Source organism: Lygodium microphyllum, chromosome 19 (assembly GCF_053477565.2).
Source record: "Lygodium microphyllum isolate KBCC chromosome 19, Lygodium_microphyllum_v1.1.10, whole genome shotgun sequence".
NCBI classification, from domain to species: domain Eukaryota; kingdom Viridiplantae; phylum Streptophyta; class Polypodiopsida; order Schizaeales; family Lygodiaceae; genus Lygodium; species Lygodium microphyllum.
Window position 1 is genome coordinate 27,089,899 of NC_141153.1, and position 13,954 is coordinate 27,103,852.

The 13,954-nt window shown below is 39.0% G+C and overlaps 1 protein-coding gene across 2 annotated transcripts in view; it reads right to left on the reverse strand.

The window, feature by feature from the left end:
- Nucleotides 1–2,085: 2,085 nt before the first annotated feature.
- The window catches only part of MCD1 (multiple chloroplast division site 1), a 72,330-nt gene continuing 60,461 nt past the window's right edge, over nt 2,086–13,954 (reverse strand). For both annotated transcript variants that reach the window (XM_087699789.1, XM_087699790.1), the window contains exon 4: nt 2,086–2,850. In XM_087699789.1, the coding sequence (XP_087555915.1) occupies nt 2,617–2,850 (234 nt within the window). In that variant the 3' untranslated portion in view covers nt 2,086–2,616. The remainder of the gene's footprint in view (nt 2,851–13,954) is intronic.

Here is a 13,954-nt window from a genome sequence, read left to right on the forward strand (position 1 = left end):
TCCATGGATTTGACAATATTACAAGGCAAATGTTTTGTGCTTGTCAACATAAACTTCAACAAGGCATATAATTATATTAGCTAGAATTTTATCAATCTTATATTGAAGGGAGAGTGGTTTATAGCTAGTTTTATCTACATGGTAAGTATGCTATTCACCAATGCATCGACAAAAGTATATGTTAATATACATGAACCTTGAAGCGCAACTACAACCAAGATGTAAGTCACTGTTCACTTCAACTCGAATATCAGTTTACATCTATCATTTCTTGAATGGAAATTGTAGGTTTTGAGAACAATGCATATCATGGTTATGTGAGAGGTAGCCACATGACACACTTGTGTCAAAGCCCTTGTCAAAATTAGAGCAGACCCTTAAGTGTTACATGTTGCACACACGAGGCACAGTAGGTTGCAATAGATCTCTCCCTTCCCCCCCTCCCGCCCCCCGCCCCCCAAACTCTCTCTCTCTCTCTCTCTCTCTGGCTCATAATCATAAGGTTATCAATTCAAATCTTGTTGGACACATCACTTGGTCGAACATCCATATTCACATTGAATGTTTGTATAAGTATGGGCTATTGCCCCTACTCAAACACTTGGTTGGTTCTCCTTGGTAGGGTTACGAAGGAGAGTCCTAGTGAGATCAAGCTCTAAAGTTCATTTTTCTTGGGATTTATCCTATCTACATGTAGAAAAATGATAGTGTGGCTCTTGCCCACACTCAACAAATATTTGGGAGGGATGGAACCCTCACTTGTGGGTGTTTGAGTAAGCCTCATCCCAAAAATTAAAAAAGTAAAAAGATAGTGAGAACAGCATTCTAAACGTAAAGCTTCAAACAATGTCATATCTAAAACCATCAAATTTTAGGAAAGGTTAATAGATTGTTGTTGAATGCTATCAAAGATTCAAGCCCTTATTTTTACCTAGCAGTTATCACTAATCACGTGACGATAATGTTAAGGATTTTGATGCAAATTGTGAGGATGAGGCAAATCTTAAGAGAGGAAGACACAAAGTACAAAATGATCCGTGTGTGCGTGTGTGTGTGATGCACATTAGCTGTCATCTAGGGTAAAGGGGTCAATAAAGTGACACCCCCAAACGCAAAATGCACCCCACCCCTATTTAATGACCATTTTTCAACAATAGTAAAGCTTTTTTAGCCACTTAAAATGATACTTTGTTTGCATGCCGAATTATCAATCTTCGAGCTACAAGTCCAATATATAAACACGTGGTTTGCAAGACATTATGAGCATCGTGAATATTCAGTCTATCAAATTGTAAGTTATGTCTAATATAACCTACACAAAATCTCAAATTGTAATGAAAGTTTTTGACTTTCTACAATACAAGGTAAAATTCAAATCAGGACATTTCCTTAGATCAATGAGTGAAGACCTCAACTTTCAACACAATTGGGTAAGCCTTCTGTACAATCCTTCAGAAAATGTGTTGAAATGCACTAGAAGCTGCTAGGGCTAAGTGAATGTACTATCCCAGCTTGTCCCTCTTCAATCTACTTACAGTCTGCCTCAATATTAGCTTTCATAATAAGCTACTTCAACCTTATGGCACATCATATAATTAGCTCAAATACACAAATGACAACATTTCCTCCCCACACAGGTCTCAATTTGCATTCAGGTCTCAAACCCATGCAGTTGCATTTTAGCATCAAATCTATATACAACGCAACCAATCAAATTCAACTTCTGGTTAGTGTCATTTTATGCTATCTGAGGCATGTCTAAATTGAAGACCCATCCACCCAGATTATAGACGATTCAATATCTTTTTTTTGGTCATTGTAGAGGAATTACGCTAGTCATTTTTGCTTCTTTTTTTCTTCAGAGAACTCATCAAGTTTGCTTTCAAAAGCAACCACTAAAAATAATAATCACTCCTGCTTGCAAGCGGCCCTTAGTCAGTTGTTGAAACCTTGAGTTTTAACTATACTGTTTGCTTGACACAACATGCAACATCACTCTACTGTTTGCTAATGCACATTCTTGTACTAAACTTTGCAAACAGAAAAGATGACAAAAATTGCAACTAGGAGGGTAAGGACTGAGATATGTAGCACAAATTTACTGTTTACTAATGAACATATTTTGAACTAAATTTTGCCAACGGACTTGGATGATGTACAACCAGAGTACAGAGTAAGGGCTGAGATAACAGAAGCAAGAAGAGTATAGACTCTAGAGCAAGTGCTCCAATATCAAAAGTTACAAGGTTCAAGAGCAAAACATCAAGTAACAAGGTTCCCTTGCTATGTACAGAATGTCTCAGAGTACTTGTGCTTCTACCGTAAATGAGCTCCAGGTGACTGTGACTCAACTTCCAATGACTATAAACAGGAAGCAGATTCTTGGCATGCCATGAGTATCACTTAGTGATGAACATGTACTCAACATAAACTGTTGCAATGAAGACACCCACTCAAACCACCCGTTGCCCTGCACTTAAGCACATGCAGGACTTGGTTTTCTTCAAATTAGGCTAACAAATACTGCAGGTAAAATTTTTCAACATGCCACTCCTTTCGACCTGCATCACCATGGTTTCCTTCACCCCGGCCATAATCATGCTAACTTCACCATACTTATCGATCAAGATTTTTGTCTGCAAACAGTTGTGAGGCCTCTGCATTTGAAGGATGAATATTTGCAGAATCCTTTAATTTTTCTGAATTGCTATCAGGCTTGTCAAAGGGTTTTATAGGTCGTGGCCCAAATCCATTCTCAAGCTGTTCTAGTAGTTGTTGAGAAGGTTTCTCTACCCTCCTACCCTCTTCATTCATTGCCGTGAACTTATTTGGAAGCTGCACATCAGTTTCCTGCATGAAAAATTCTACATGTATAAGTACATGCACAAAACTTTCATCCAAGCTGTCAAAAGTAGGTGGATCCAAATTCTAGCTAGCACTCTCAAATTAAGATTGCTCTTCTGAGTATTTTGTCTCCTTTGAAGAGTTTAGATTCAGCAACCATTGTCTTCTTTCCTAGAGAGGTCCCTACTATGCAAGAAGTGGAGGCAATGGGTCCAAAGCATACTAAGAGACCCACATGTGCAAGAAGTGAATTTTTCTCAATGGGGCTTTTTTTATGAATTTCCCTCAAAATGCTTCACAAAAACAAATCATGTTAGATAAATCTCCTCTCATATTTGGGCTGAAGTGGAGGTTATGAATTTTTCAAACTTGTTTTAGGAGTACTTACCTACAGGATAAGATCTGGAAAATATGGATGTGCAAGACATGGGTGAAAGGCACTATAAGCTTCAGTGAGGCATTGTTTGGGCATGGTATTCTTGTAATAAGATTGGTCATATGTCAAGCCAATGCCCCACTGAATTGAATCATCATCATCCTACAGCTATGGCCCATTCAGGTGCTGAATTGAATAAAGCAATGCTAACTTGCACTTGCAGCCAGTACCACATAAAAGAAATGTGGACAAGGGTAAAGATAAGCAAGATATACTGATGGCTGCCTCTTCTAATTAACAGCCAAAGAAAATTTTAAAGGATAGATACAATGAAAATATGCAAGACTTGACAACTCCCAATAGGACTATTCCTCAACAAAAAGCTTTGCTTATGCAAAGATCTTGAACACCTGCAGAAGTTGCTTCTCAGGAAATGTGACCTCTTCCTCACACCCTTTTCAATTTGGATGTCTCTGGATGGATGTGATAACTAGCCCAAATCCCTTTATTGATATCGATCACCCAAGCTCTTCTCATGTTCAAAAGGACGCTGAGACGGAGGCAATGCATGTTGTTCAACTTTTGTGCTCCTTATCACATGTCCTTACAAACATCTTAATAAAATTATTTACTAAAATGTGTGACTCGTGAGGTATTTGTGATCCTGCCAAATGGAGATTGGCATAGGATTATATCACCTCAACTCAGCCACATGTAGTTTCCTTGCAAGGACACCATCAGCATTATGTTGGTCAGCAGAGTCATTTTGCAGGATATTCTTTATGCTAGCACTTCTTCATATTTGAGGTTGTAATATTGGCAGCTCCTATTCTGCAACCTATCCTGACCTATAATAATCCAGATGATGGTTGTTGAATAGTTGTGCAGTCATTACTTTCTGGTGAGACATATGAGCTTGCAACCATTTATGCTCCTCAAGCTTTGGATCAAAGAGTTGAAATGCTCTAATCTGAATGCAATACAAGGCTATGGGCGCTTGGCCCCTGCACATGTGATTCACTGATGACATAAGATGAGAATTTGACTCCAGAAGATGAGAAAGAACAATGGCTCGATGGAATGTGCATAGAGAAGCATGTGAGTGGCTGCCTTTACAACCAAAAAAGCATGAAATTCGCTGACCCAATCAACCATCTGTTGATGCAATCATAAAACTGGCCACCCGTGAGCACCCAGGCTGCCATGTGGCTAAAATCTGCAAAACACTCCGTAAAGGAGACCATCTGCAGTGTGAACATGCTAAGAATAGTAGTGGCTGCAGCAAAGTGATCAGGACCTAGAAACCCTAATCTCCACCTCATGTGCCTATGGTGAAAGAGACTAGCACACAAAGCCTCACACTCGTCCCACATGGCCACAAATACCCGAGGACGAATCAAATATAACAACATTTCTAGTTTGCCATATGTGCCAAAGAGCAGTTCATTGCATGAAGTGAAAAGAGGCAAGGATGATGAGACTACAACGTGGCTGAGGAAGGCATCTTGTTTTGTCAAGGACCCAAGAACGCACCGTGATTCTTTGACTTGTCAGCAAGGTCCACACTCTGGAAATGAAGTTCCAAACCTGATTGGCACCGAGGCAGGAAATAAAAAGATGAACCAGTGTCTCATCACAAGCAATACAAAAGATGCATCTACCCCAGGATATCTTTTGGGCCCGCAACACATTGCCTGTCGGGAGACCCCAAAAGGGAAGCCTCCATAGAAAAGCTTTCCCTTGATAGGAAAGCTTTAACTTCCATCAGTGAAACAGAAAATCCCTCCACTTACCCACACTATCATGCACCAACGAAACTTTCTTATCTATCCTCCACCATTTTGTGGTAAATTTGATTAGCCAATCGCTTCAGAAGATCCTATGGTCGCACAAAACCTCAATCCAACCATGGCGACAAGGATAGCGAAGTAGGCAAGGGAGAGTGTCCCCAAAGGCCGTCCTCCAAGGTCGACCTGAGTAATCTGTAACCTCTCGGAATTCAACGAACGAATGCAGTGGAAAGAATAAACCCTCGCCCGACCTGGGATAACATCATCCTGGATCATCTTCAGGCCCAATCGCACCATCTTGTTAAATTTAGCCCTTTGCAATTGCTTCTCATGTCAATCAAGCAGCCTAGAAGTAGGCTGCACCTCTATTTGCAAAGAATTCACTTCCTTTCTAAAGTTTGGAGGGCACCATAATAAGGCGAAGAGAGTCCTGCCAAGATGCAATCAAGTGGGTGAGAATAATGGACTTTGAGGTTTTAAACGATTGGGTGGAATTCAAGATATTCCACCATGAGGCTTGGAAAGTAGTGCACTCATGGGATCTCTCTCTCTCTCTCTCTCTCTCTCTCTCTCTCTCTCTCTCTCTCTTTCCCAAGCAGGTCCATCCACCTTAGACGCTGATCTTTATTCACAAGCTTCTCCACCCAACATTATTTCATAGGGAAGTTTGTGATGTTCCTGATACTCTTTAGTCTTCAATTTCACAATGTTGACATCGTACAAGATTTGCTTTGTTGAGGGCATTCAACATGCCATAAGAAACTATGACAAACATTATATGGGCCTCAATAGAAAATTGGTGCAATAGGCTAAATCAATCTTGGAACACTTACATAAAGCAACTAATTTATGATTCCTTTATGCATCAAGAATGGGGAAATTCACCTTGGGAAAAGAGTCAAAATGCTAACAATAATGAAAGAAAGTTGCACACATGGCAACTTAGAGCTCGCTGTAAGCATGAAGCATAAGGGCTGTTCTTCTAAGGCTTTTTTAAAGGAGTTGCACAATTCTCCAAAGCAACATAGGATTCAAATAAATATGAAGACTAATGCTGATTTGACTACTAACAACAAAATCTAGAAACCCTTTGTGTGTAATATTTTGCCAATATATATAGGCCCTCTATAGCTCATGCCTGCTATAGTGGAAGCTCAAACACAATTCTTTTCCCACGTGCACCCAACTATTGATCCATCTAATGCCCATTCTCTTGAGGATTCTTTACTGAAGCAAAGCTGACTAATGCAAAAATCAATTAGGACCAATGGAAATCTCCAACTAGGATGGCATCCTAGTTGAACTTTACATAGCATTTTGAAATTATTTGTAAGATTTTTGTTGTCTATCATAAATAAAATTGGCCTTTGGAAATCCAAAGGGCAACAAACCAACATTTTAGTAAACACTTTCAGCATAACAGCAAACTCAGCAATAAAAATCCACACATAACTACAGCTAGAGTGCTCCTGCACTATACATGGCACTCATTGGCCACAAAGCTCCTTTCCGTCTTTCTTCACATTACTGACAAATACTCGAAACATCTTCACACATTATCAAAGCATAAGCGCTCTTGACATCAAAGTTACTGAGAGTGTTTAGAGCATACAAACCAATATCCCATGATGAGTAGCTCAGAATGAAACTTAAAAAGCAAAGTCTGCACCAAATAGCAAAGGCACTACTAGCTTCCCATTGTTGAACAAGCTCAAGGTGGGAGGGGATGTACATTGTTCAAGCTTTGGCTCTAACCCTTGTACAAGACGTAAGAGTTTATTACATAAGGTTGGACCATATAGTGAATTTAGACCCATGAGTGAATCTGATTGCTAAAAGCTTTCACGGTCGTAGCAACAAGGATGGTAGGTATCACTGGAGGATCGCTCACAAGAGTAGTATACATTTAATAGGCATCGAAAATGTCCAGCAAGCACAAGAGATTTTTGGGCTAGGTAGCTCCACTAAGTAACACTATGGATAGGGAAGGTGATAGTAGGTATTGTAGGATCAGTAGAGTGATAGTAGGGCTTGCAACACTACAAATAGGAAAGGTGGTAGTAGGTGTTGCAGGATAGGAAAATTGAGGTTGACCTAGCATACTCCTCAAAATAGGTTGAGTAGCAAGTAGAAAAGTGGTGGGGCAGCTCATCACAAGATGGGAATTTCTTGCAGTATGGATAACTAAGAATAGTATAAGGTGTATTTACATTCCAAGCACAAAGCACAATAAGGGTAAAGCAATGGTACTCGACACATAAGCTAGGCACATGCCGTGGCACTTGGCACGTAAGCTAGGTGCATGCCATATGATGGCAACACTTTACCCCCCTCTCTCTCTCTCTCTCAATAGCACGCAAGTAGGCAAGAAGCAAGAGCAAGAAAAGCTTGCGCGTAACTTGGCACACGGGAGAATAAGCTCCTCTATTCACTTTTTGTCTTTTATACATAGAGTTGGGTTTTAGGATTCCTTCCATAAGTCAAGCATCCTACCCATGTTTTAGGCTCAACTGGTCCTCTTCAATATATGCATACGCTGGACCACTCTACCTAAAAGTGAATAGAAGTTTGTGTCCACAACCTCACATTGTGATAGGCCTTTCTACCTAATTCTAGGATATTTTACAATTTGGATGAGAGTAAGCCTGGCTTTCAATTAATGTTACAAAAATAATAGTGCAACAGTAAACTAATTGGTATACTTTAACATTGCACATTGTGGATGGCAGCGCCTGAATTCATATGATGAAATCCAAAAAAGCAATGATCTCCAAAATATTACCAACACTTTGTGTTTTATACTTCTGCTTTGAAGTTTGAACTTGCATTCTTCTTCACTCATTGGGGTTAATAAATGTGCCAAAAACATACCCATATGCAATAGAATGTAAACTCTAAGAGAAGGCAGACACAGTTGGTCAGCATCTTTTGCTTCTAGATCCTCCTCTGTTGAGGGTTACATATTGGTATGGATTTGGATCTCTGCCATGACTTACAACCTAACTTGCAAATCAATAGAAGCAACAAGGAAAGGGTGTGACTCGTGCATACCAAAAGGCATATGCAAACCTACCATCATAGTTGCATTCCGTCCACAGACGAAACCAAACCATCCAATCCATCCAGTCCAGTCAAATCCCGTCTAGTCCAGACTATACCATACACAGGTAATCGTTTTTTAACTGTTGTCCAATGTCAAATCTGACAGTTCCTACCCATTTTTTTACCATTTTTTTTGCCTGTATTTTCTGAACGTTTTTTCTTTTTTGAAAATTTTCCCCTTTTCAAATTGTTTTGGGCCTTTGTAAACAGACCCCTCCCAGTTCAATCTTCACCCTCAACTTTCAAGCCTACTGCCTTCTCCACTCAAGCCTCTGCCTCAAGCTCATGAGTCATCTCCACCTCTTCCTCTTCCTTCTTCTCCTTCCTCTTCCTCTCTACCAACTTCCAAGTTACCATCTTCCTCTTCCTATCTTCCCACCTCTTCCTCTTCCTTCCAACTTCCAATTCCATCTCCTTCCTCCTCCTCCTCTTCCTTCCAACTTGAAGTTTCATCTCCCTCTCCACTTCCTCCATTACCACTTCCAAGTTACTTGATACCACCTTCAAACTTGATACCACCTTCTCTTACCACATCCTCTTCTACCTCTCTTACTACCTCCTCTATCTATACCTTGACCTCTCTTACCACCTCCATCTCTTCACCATGCCTAAAGCATCCATTTCAAGAAATATTCATCCATCATCAAGAAATATTCATCCATTTCAAAAGCATCAGGCAAGATATCCTCTAATATAACGCGAGCTCAAGAGGAGATAGTCTCCCCAGACATGTGCACACCCACGGCCACCCCTTCAGCTACACCTACAACTACTATAGAGGGATTCATGCATCCCTTAGATTCCCCTTCTGCTTCAGCCGTCTCCGCCGCCACCACCACCCACGGGTCCAAGAGACTCAAGAGACAAGCCACACTTGTTGAGGTAAGCAGATGTGTTTCGGGCCCACTCTCATTTCTTCAAGAGCGACAAAGAAATGCAAAAATTGAGATTACACAAACTATCATTGAGGGCAATCTCCCTTTCCACATTCTAAGAGTGGATAGTTGGAGAAACATGGTGAAGGCTATCACCCCTATGGGTCCATGCGAGGGGTAGCATGGAGTTACCGACAACGACATACGCACAAAGAAGCTAGACGAGGAGAGGGAGAGAATTAACAAGTCCCTCAAGTCCATTTGAGCTAGTTGGATAAAATATAGGTGCTCCATCCTCGAAAAGAGGTATTATTAATATACTTGTCTCACACCCTCTTGGCACCTATTTCTTGCGTACTATGCAAACGGGCATAAAGGGAAATAAGACAACCGGCCTATCTATCTACAAGCACATCCAACAAGCCATTATAGAGGTGAGTCTACATTCTTGAATATCCTATGTTTTATAAAGTATCTTTCATGTTTTATGCTTCTTGATGTTTTATCATTTATTTTTTAAAGTTTAAACTTTTATGCTTCTTGAATATCTCCACATCTCTCTACATCTTCCTTCACCTCCATTACCCACCTACCCACCTCTAAGCCATAGTATATTCTAAATCTCTATGTACATGTAGGTGGAATCAAGCAATGTTATCCAAGTCTTCACCGACAATGCTTCAAATTGTCAAAGGATAAGACAATTGCTTGAGGAGGTCCCCTCTATAGTGTAGACACCTTGTGCCACACATTGCCTTGATCTTCTCATGGAGGACATAGGCAATTTGGAGTGGATAAAGAAAATTGTGACGGTTGCAAATGTAATTGTCAATTTTACCACAAAAAAGGGAAAAATACTTGCTATTTTTTGCACATCTAGTCATGTGGAATTAAAAAGCCATTAAAAACTAGCTTCGCTGTCATATGGTTGCTCCTTGAGTGACTCTATGATATGTAAAGAAAGTTGCAAAAGCATATGGTCTCTGAGAAATTTAAAGCATGGATGTACAAGGAGCCCATAACAAGCATGGAGGAAGGCAAAGCCATTCAACGATTTTGCCTAAAAGAATCCTTTTGGATGGAGATGCGAGCCATGGTCATTATAATCATGCCCTTGTATAGGGTCTTCATATGACAGATATGGAGAGCGCCACTATAGGCCTCCTCACTTATTTCATGAGAGAGGCCATGGAGAAGATTAGGGCTTCCATCTTTCTTGATACTAGGATTCCATAGTAATAATTTAAAGTTAAATTTATTTTAAAAATATAAATTCAATATTTTTTAAATGCAAATTTAATCTCGCTAATTTTAGTGCCTAATAGTTTTCTCATAAATAGTGGCACTATTGATATTTTGGATGATACCCTACAAAGAGAGAACATTCTCTATCTTGTTAAAAAGAGATGAAAATGGATGAAGAGATCTATCCATGGCCTCTCCCTTACATTCGGCTTACAAGAGCCCCTCTCTCTTCATGGACCACGACCTAGTCTCAAATAGGGATTCTTATCTCCGAAAGGCTTTGCATGAGGATATACATGGTCCATTCTTCCACGAGCTAATCAACTATGGAGACCAAAGGGGAACGGCCCCTTTGTTAGCACTGTGTACTAAAAAGGGGCCTCTTTGGTCAAGCCACTATTTTGGTGGGAGTCGTTCCGGTATCAACTACCAAATGTGCAGAAGGTGGCTTTCGAAGTGTTGGCTCAAGCAATTAAAATTTCAATATTATCATTATGTTCCTAATAAAGTTTCTACTTTTCTTATAAGTTTTCAATATAATAAGTTAAAGTCATTTTGTTAACTTGCATAGAATTGTTCATCATAGTGTACAAGAGAAATTGGTCAACCTATTCTCTTACACACACTAAGATCTGAAACAAACCTAGCACCAGGTAGTTAGAACAACTAATCTATTGTTGTTCTAACTTGTGTATGCTTAGGGACATACATGAGATACTAACGGCATGGCTAGTACTTTTGAACATGAGTCCATATTTATTCTGAAATTTAAATTCATGAATGTAAATTTTATAAGTATAGCAACTAGAAACTTCAGAAACGTTTAGAAACGAAACATCAAAAACGTGTTTCGTAAGTTTCTTTCAAGAGGGGGTAAAATAAGAAACGCGAGTTTTTTTAAATAGGGAATTTTAATAGTTTTGACTAGGGAAAGAGATTCTAAACCTCTATGAAACTCTCTCTTAAACAAAGATAGGCCAATTAAGCTTGAGTCATTATAGATCAATCAAGAATAATATGTTACATATCCATGATCTGTTATTGACTTGTCACTTATGTCAAAGTTAGTCTTTGGACAAGCCATAATACAGTTTAGAACTCAAACATTATGATTCATACATATCATACAAAGAAAATTGAAATTAACATGTAAATAGCCTATCTACAATATGAACTAAATCAAGTTGCAACATCATGATTCTCATTTCAAAACAAACTGGCAAAATATCAAAATCGAGAATCAATCATAATATATCATAAATAACTCATAAATGAGACTAAAGTCAAATAATATTTAACTCTCAATATAATAATAGATACTAAATAGACAAGGTCCAATAACTAAACAAAATCACAAAAAAATCAGTCTCTCGTCCAAAATCTTGAGCCTTCACGAGTCATTACATATCATCATCATCATGTTTAACATTGCCCAATAGTTTTTATCAAAAAAACTACATTTTGGATTCCAACTCACCACAAAAAAGAAACGCCCACGTTTTTTACTCTCAGAAGCGTTTCATACTTTAAGAAACATTTCGTAAGTTTCAAATTCAAAGAAACGTGTTTCTTAGCTGCTATGTTTTTAAGTCATTTTATTATTTATATATCTCGACTTCAATTTTCAACTGAATATAGATTAGTTTAAGTTAATAGGGACCACATTTAAAAGTGTAAAGAGAGAAAGAGAGACGAAGAGCAGGATACCATTCTCAAAGAGCTCTACATGGAGCTGGACGTTGACCATGGAGGAGGTTGACCGTGGAGTGTTACATACTCGTGGGGAAAGATGGGCCACTCCTCAAGGCATTGCAGTTAGCAATAGCACGCAAGTAGCAATCAAAACCTATGTGAGGTGTGGTTTTGGAAGTTCTTCTACTCCGATTGCTCATGTTTCAGGGGATGCTCCTGTTCAAGAGTCCGAGTATAATGAACATGGCAATCTCCTTAGTGATGGAGACTTTGTTCCACACATGTCAAACTCATCTAGTGATGACCATGAGTCTCATTTGAGTAATGAGTCTAAGAATTCATTTGAGTAGTAGCCCTGACAATCTCTACTATCGAGATACTTTTTAAGTCTTGATATTTATATCTCCTATTTTTTGTACTTAAGTCTTGCATTGTCAGAGAGTGGACTAGAGAGAGAGAAAGTGGAGAGAGAAGACTGCAAAAGAGAGAGAAAGTGAGTGACGAGGAGAAAGGCTAGAATTGGAGAGAGAAAGACAAGAAAGAGAGAGAAGCCATAGAAGTTGTGAGCAAGATGGGAGAGAATGACAGTAATTGCATTAATGTGTCAAAGATGTAAAAAATTACATGTCCTCTCCTTTTATACCAATGTCAATGTGACATGGCACAACATTAATATTATTTGTACACTAAATCCTTATTCTTCCCACCTTCTTGCAATCCATCCCTTCCCAAAGGTTTTTTCCCTCAAAAACAAACTTGAAAGACTAGAAAAGAATGGATAGAACAAAGTACTACTCTGTTTTTACAACTTTACAAATGGAAAAATGAATGAAAAATGATCAACATATGGACTAAAATGGAAGAACAAGAGTAGGCCTCAGCTATATACATAATCTGGAATACTTCAAAAGTATATGGAGCCATAAAATCTTCAACAAATAATCTCAAAATGAAGTAGACAGTCTACTGTGTAAACAGCACCCTGTTGGACCAAATCTGCCGTAACTTCTAGTAGAAGTGTCCAAACAAGGCGTACCATATATCAAAACGTAGCTCTTGAAGAGTACTTTAACTCCATGTAGATAGCTTAATTCTGAAAATTAAGCACAATAAAAACTGTTCTAAAACAGCGTGTTGTCCTGACCCTGTTTGTGCCAAAACTAGCTTCATAATCAATAGGCTTCAGCCACTAATGTATCCCTTAAGAAAGAAAACTCATCCAATATAGAATTGTAAGAAGCTGGGAATAAGTATTTAGAGTAAAAATAATATTGATATTATGCCATGTCACACTGACATTGGTATAAAAGGAGAGGACATGTAATTTTTCACATCTTTTGATACATTAATACAATTATTGTCTTTCTCTCCCATCTTGCTCACAACTTCCATGGCTTCTCTCTCTTTCCTATCTTTCTCTCTCCTCGTCACTCTCTTCTTACAGTTTTTCTCTCTCTTCTGCAGTCTACTCTCTCCTCTTTCTCTCTCTAGTTCTCTCTCTAACAAGTGGTATCAAAGCATTGGTCTTTGATCCATTTTTTCCTCTATTTTTAGTCCTATTTTCTTCCATCAAAATCAATTTCAGACAAGTATTGTACAAAACAGTGACTAGTGGAGTGCTGCAGACCATCTACAATTAGTAAGAGACTACATCTGGAGATCTCCAAGGTCAAATATGGCGGAGGATGGCTAAAGTGACAGGTTGTCATCAAATTTCATGCAAAACTGGAGGTAATTAGGATAAAGGAGAGTTAACCGGACTCAGTTTGGGGTTAAACTGTGGTTACTTTTCAAAAGAGGTCTTCCTTTCCTCTTTCTCCAAGCTTTGGCCAAGCTTCCATGGAGTTTTTCAACTGAGATCTTATCCTTATTCACTAACCCTTGTTCTCCTTCAACAATGGCTTGTATAATGGCCTTCTAGGCAACAAATGCAACAGGTTGCATACCATTTTATGGACTGGAAGATCAGCCACATGTACAGGATAGCAGCCCGAAATTTGCACTGATTTTTTTCAGCCTGCTTCTCATTG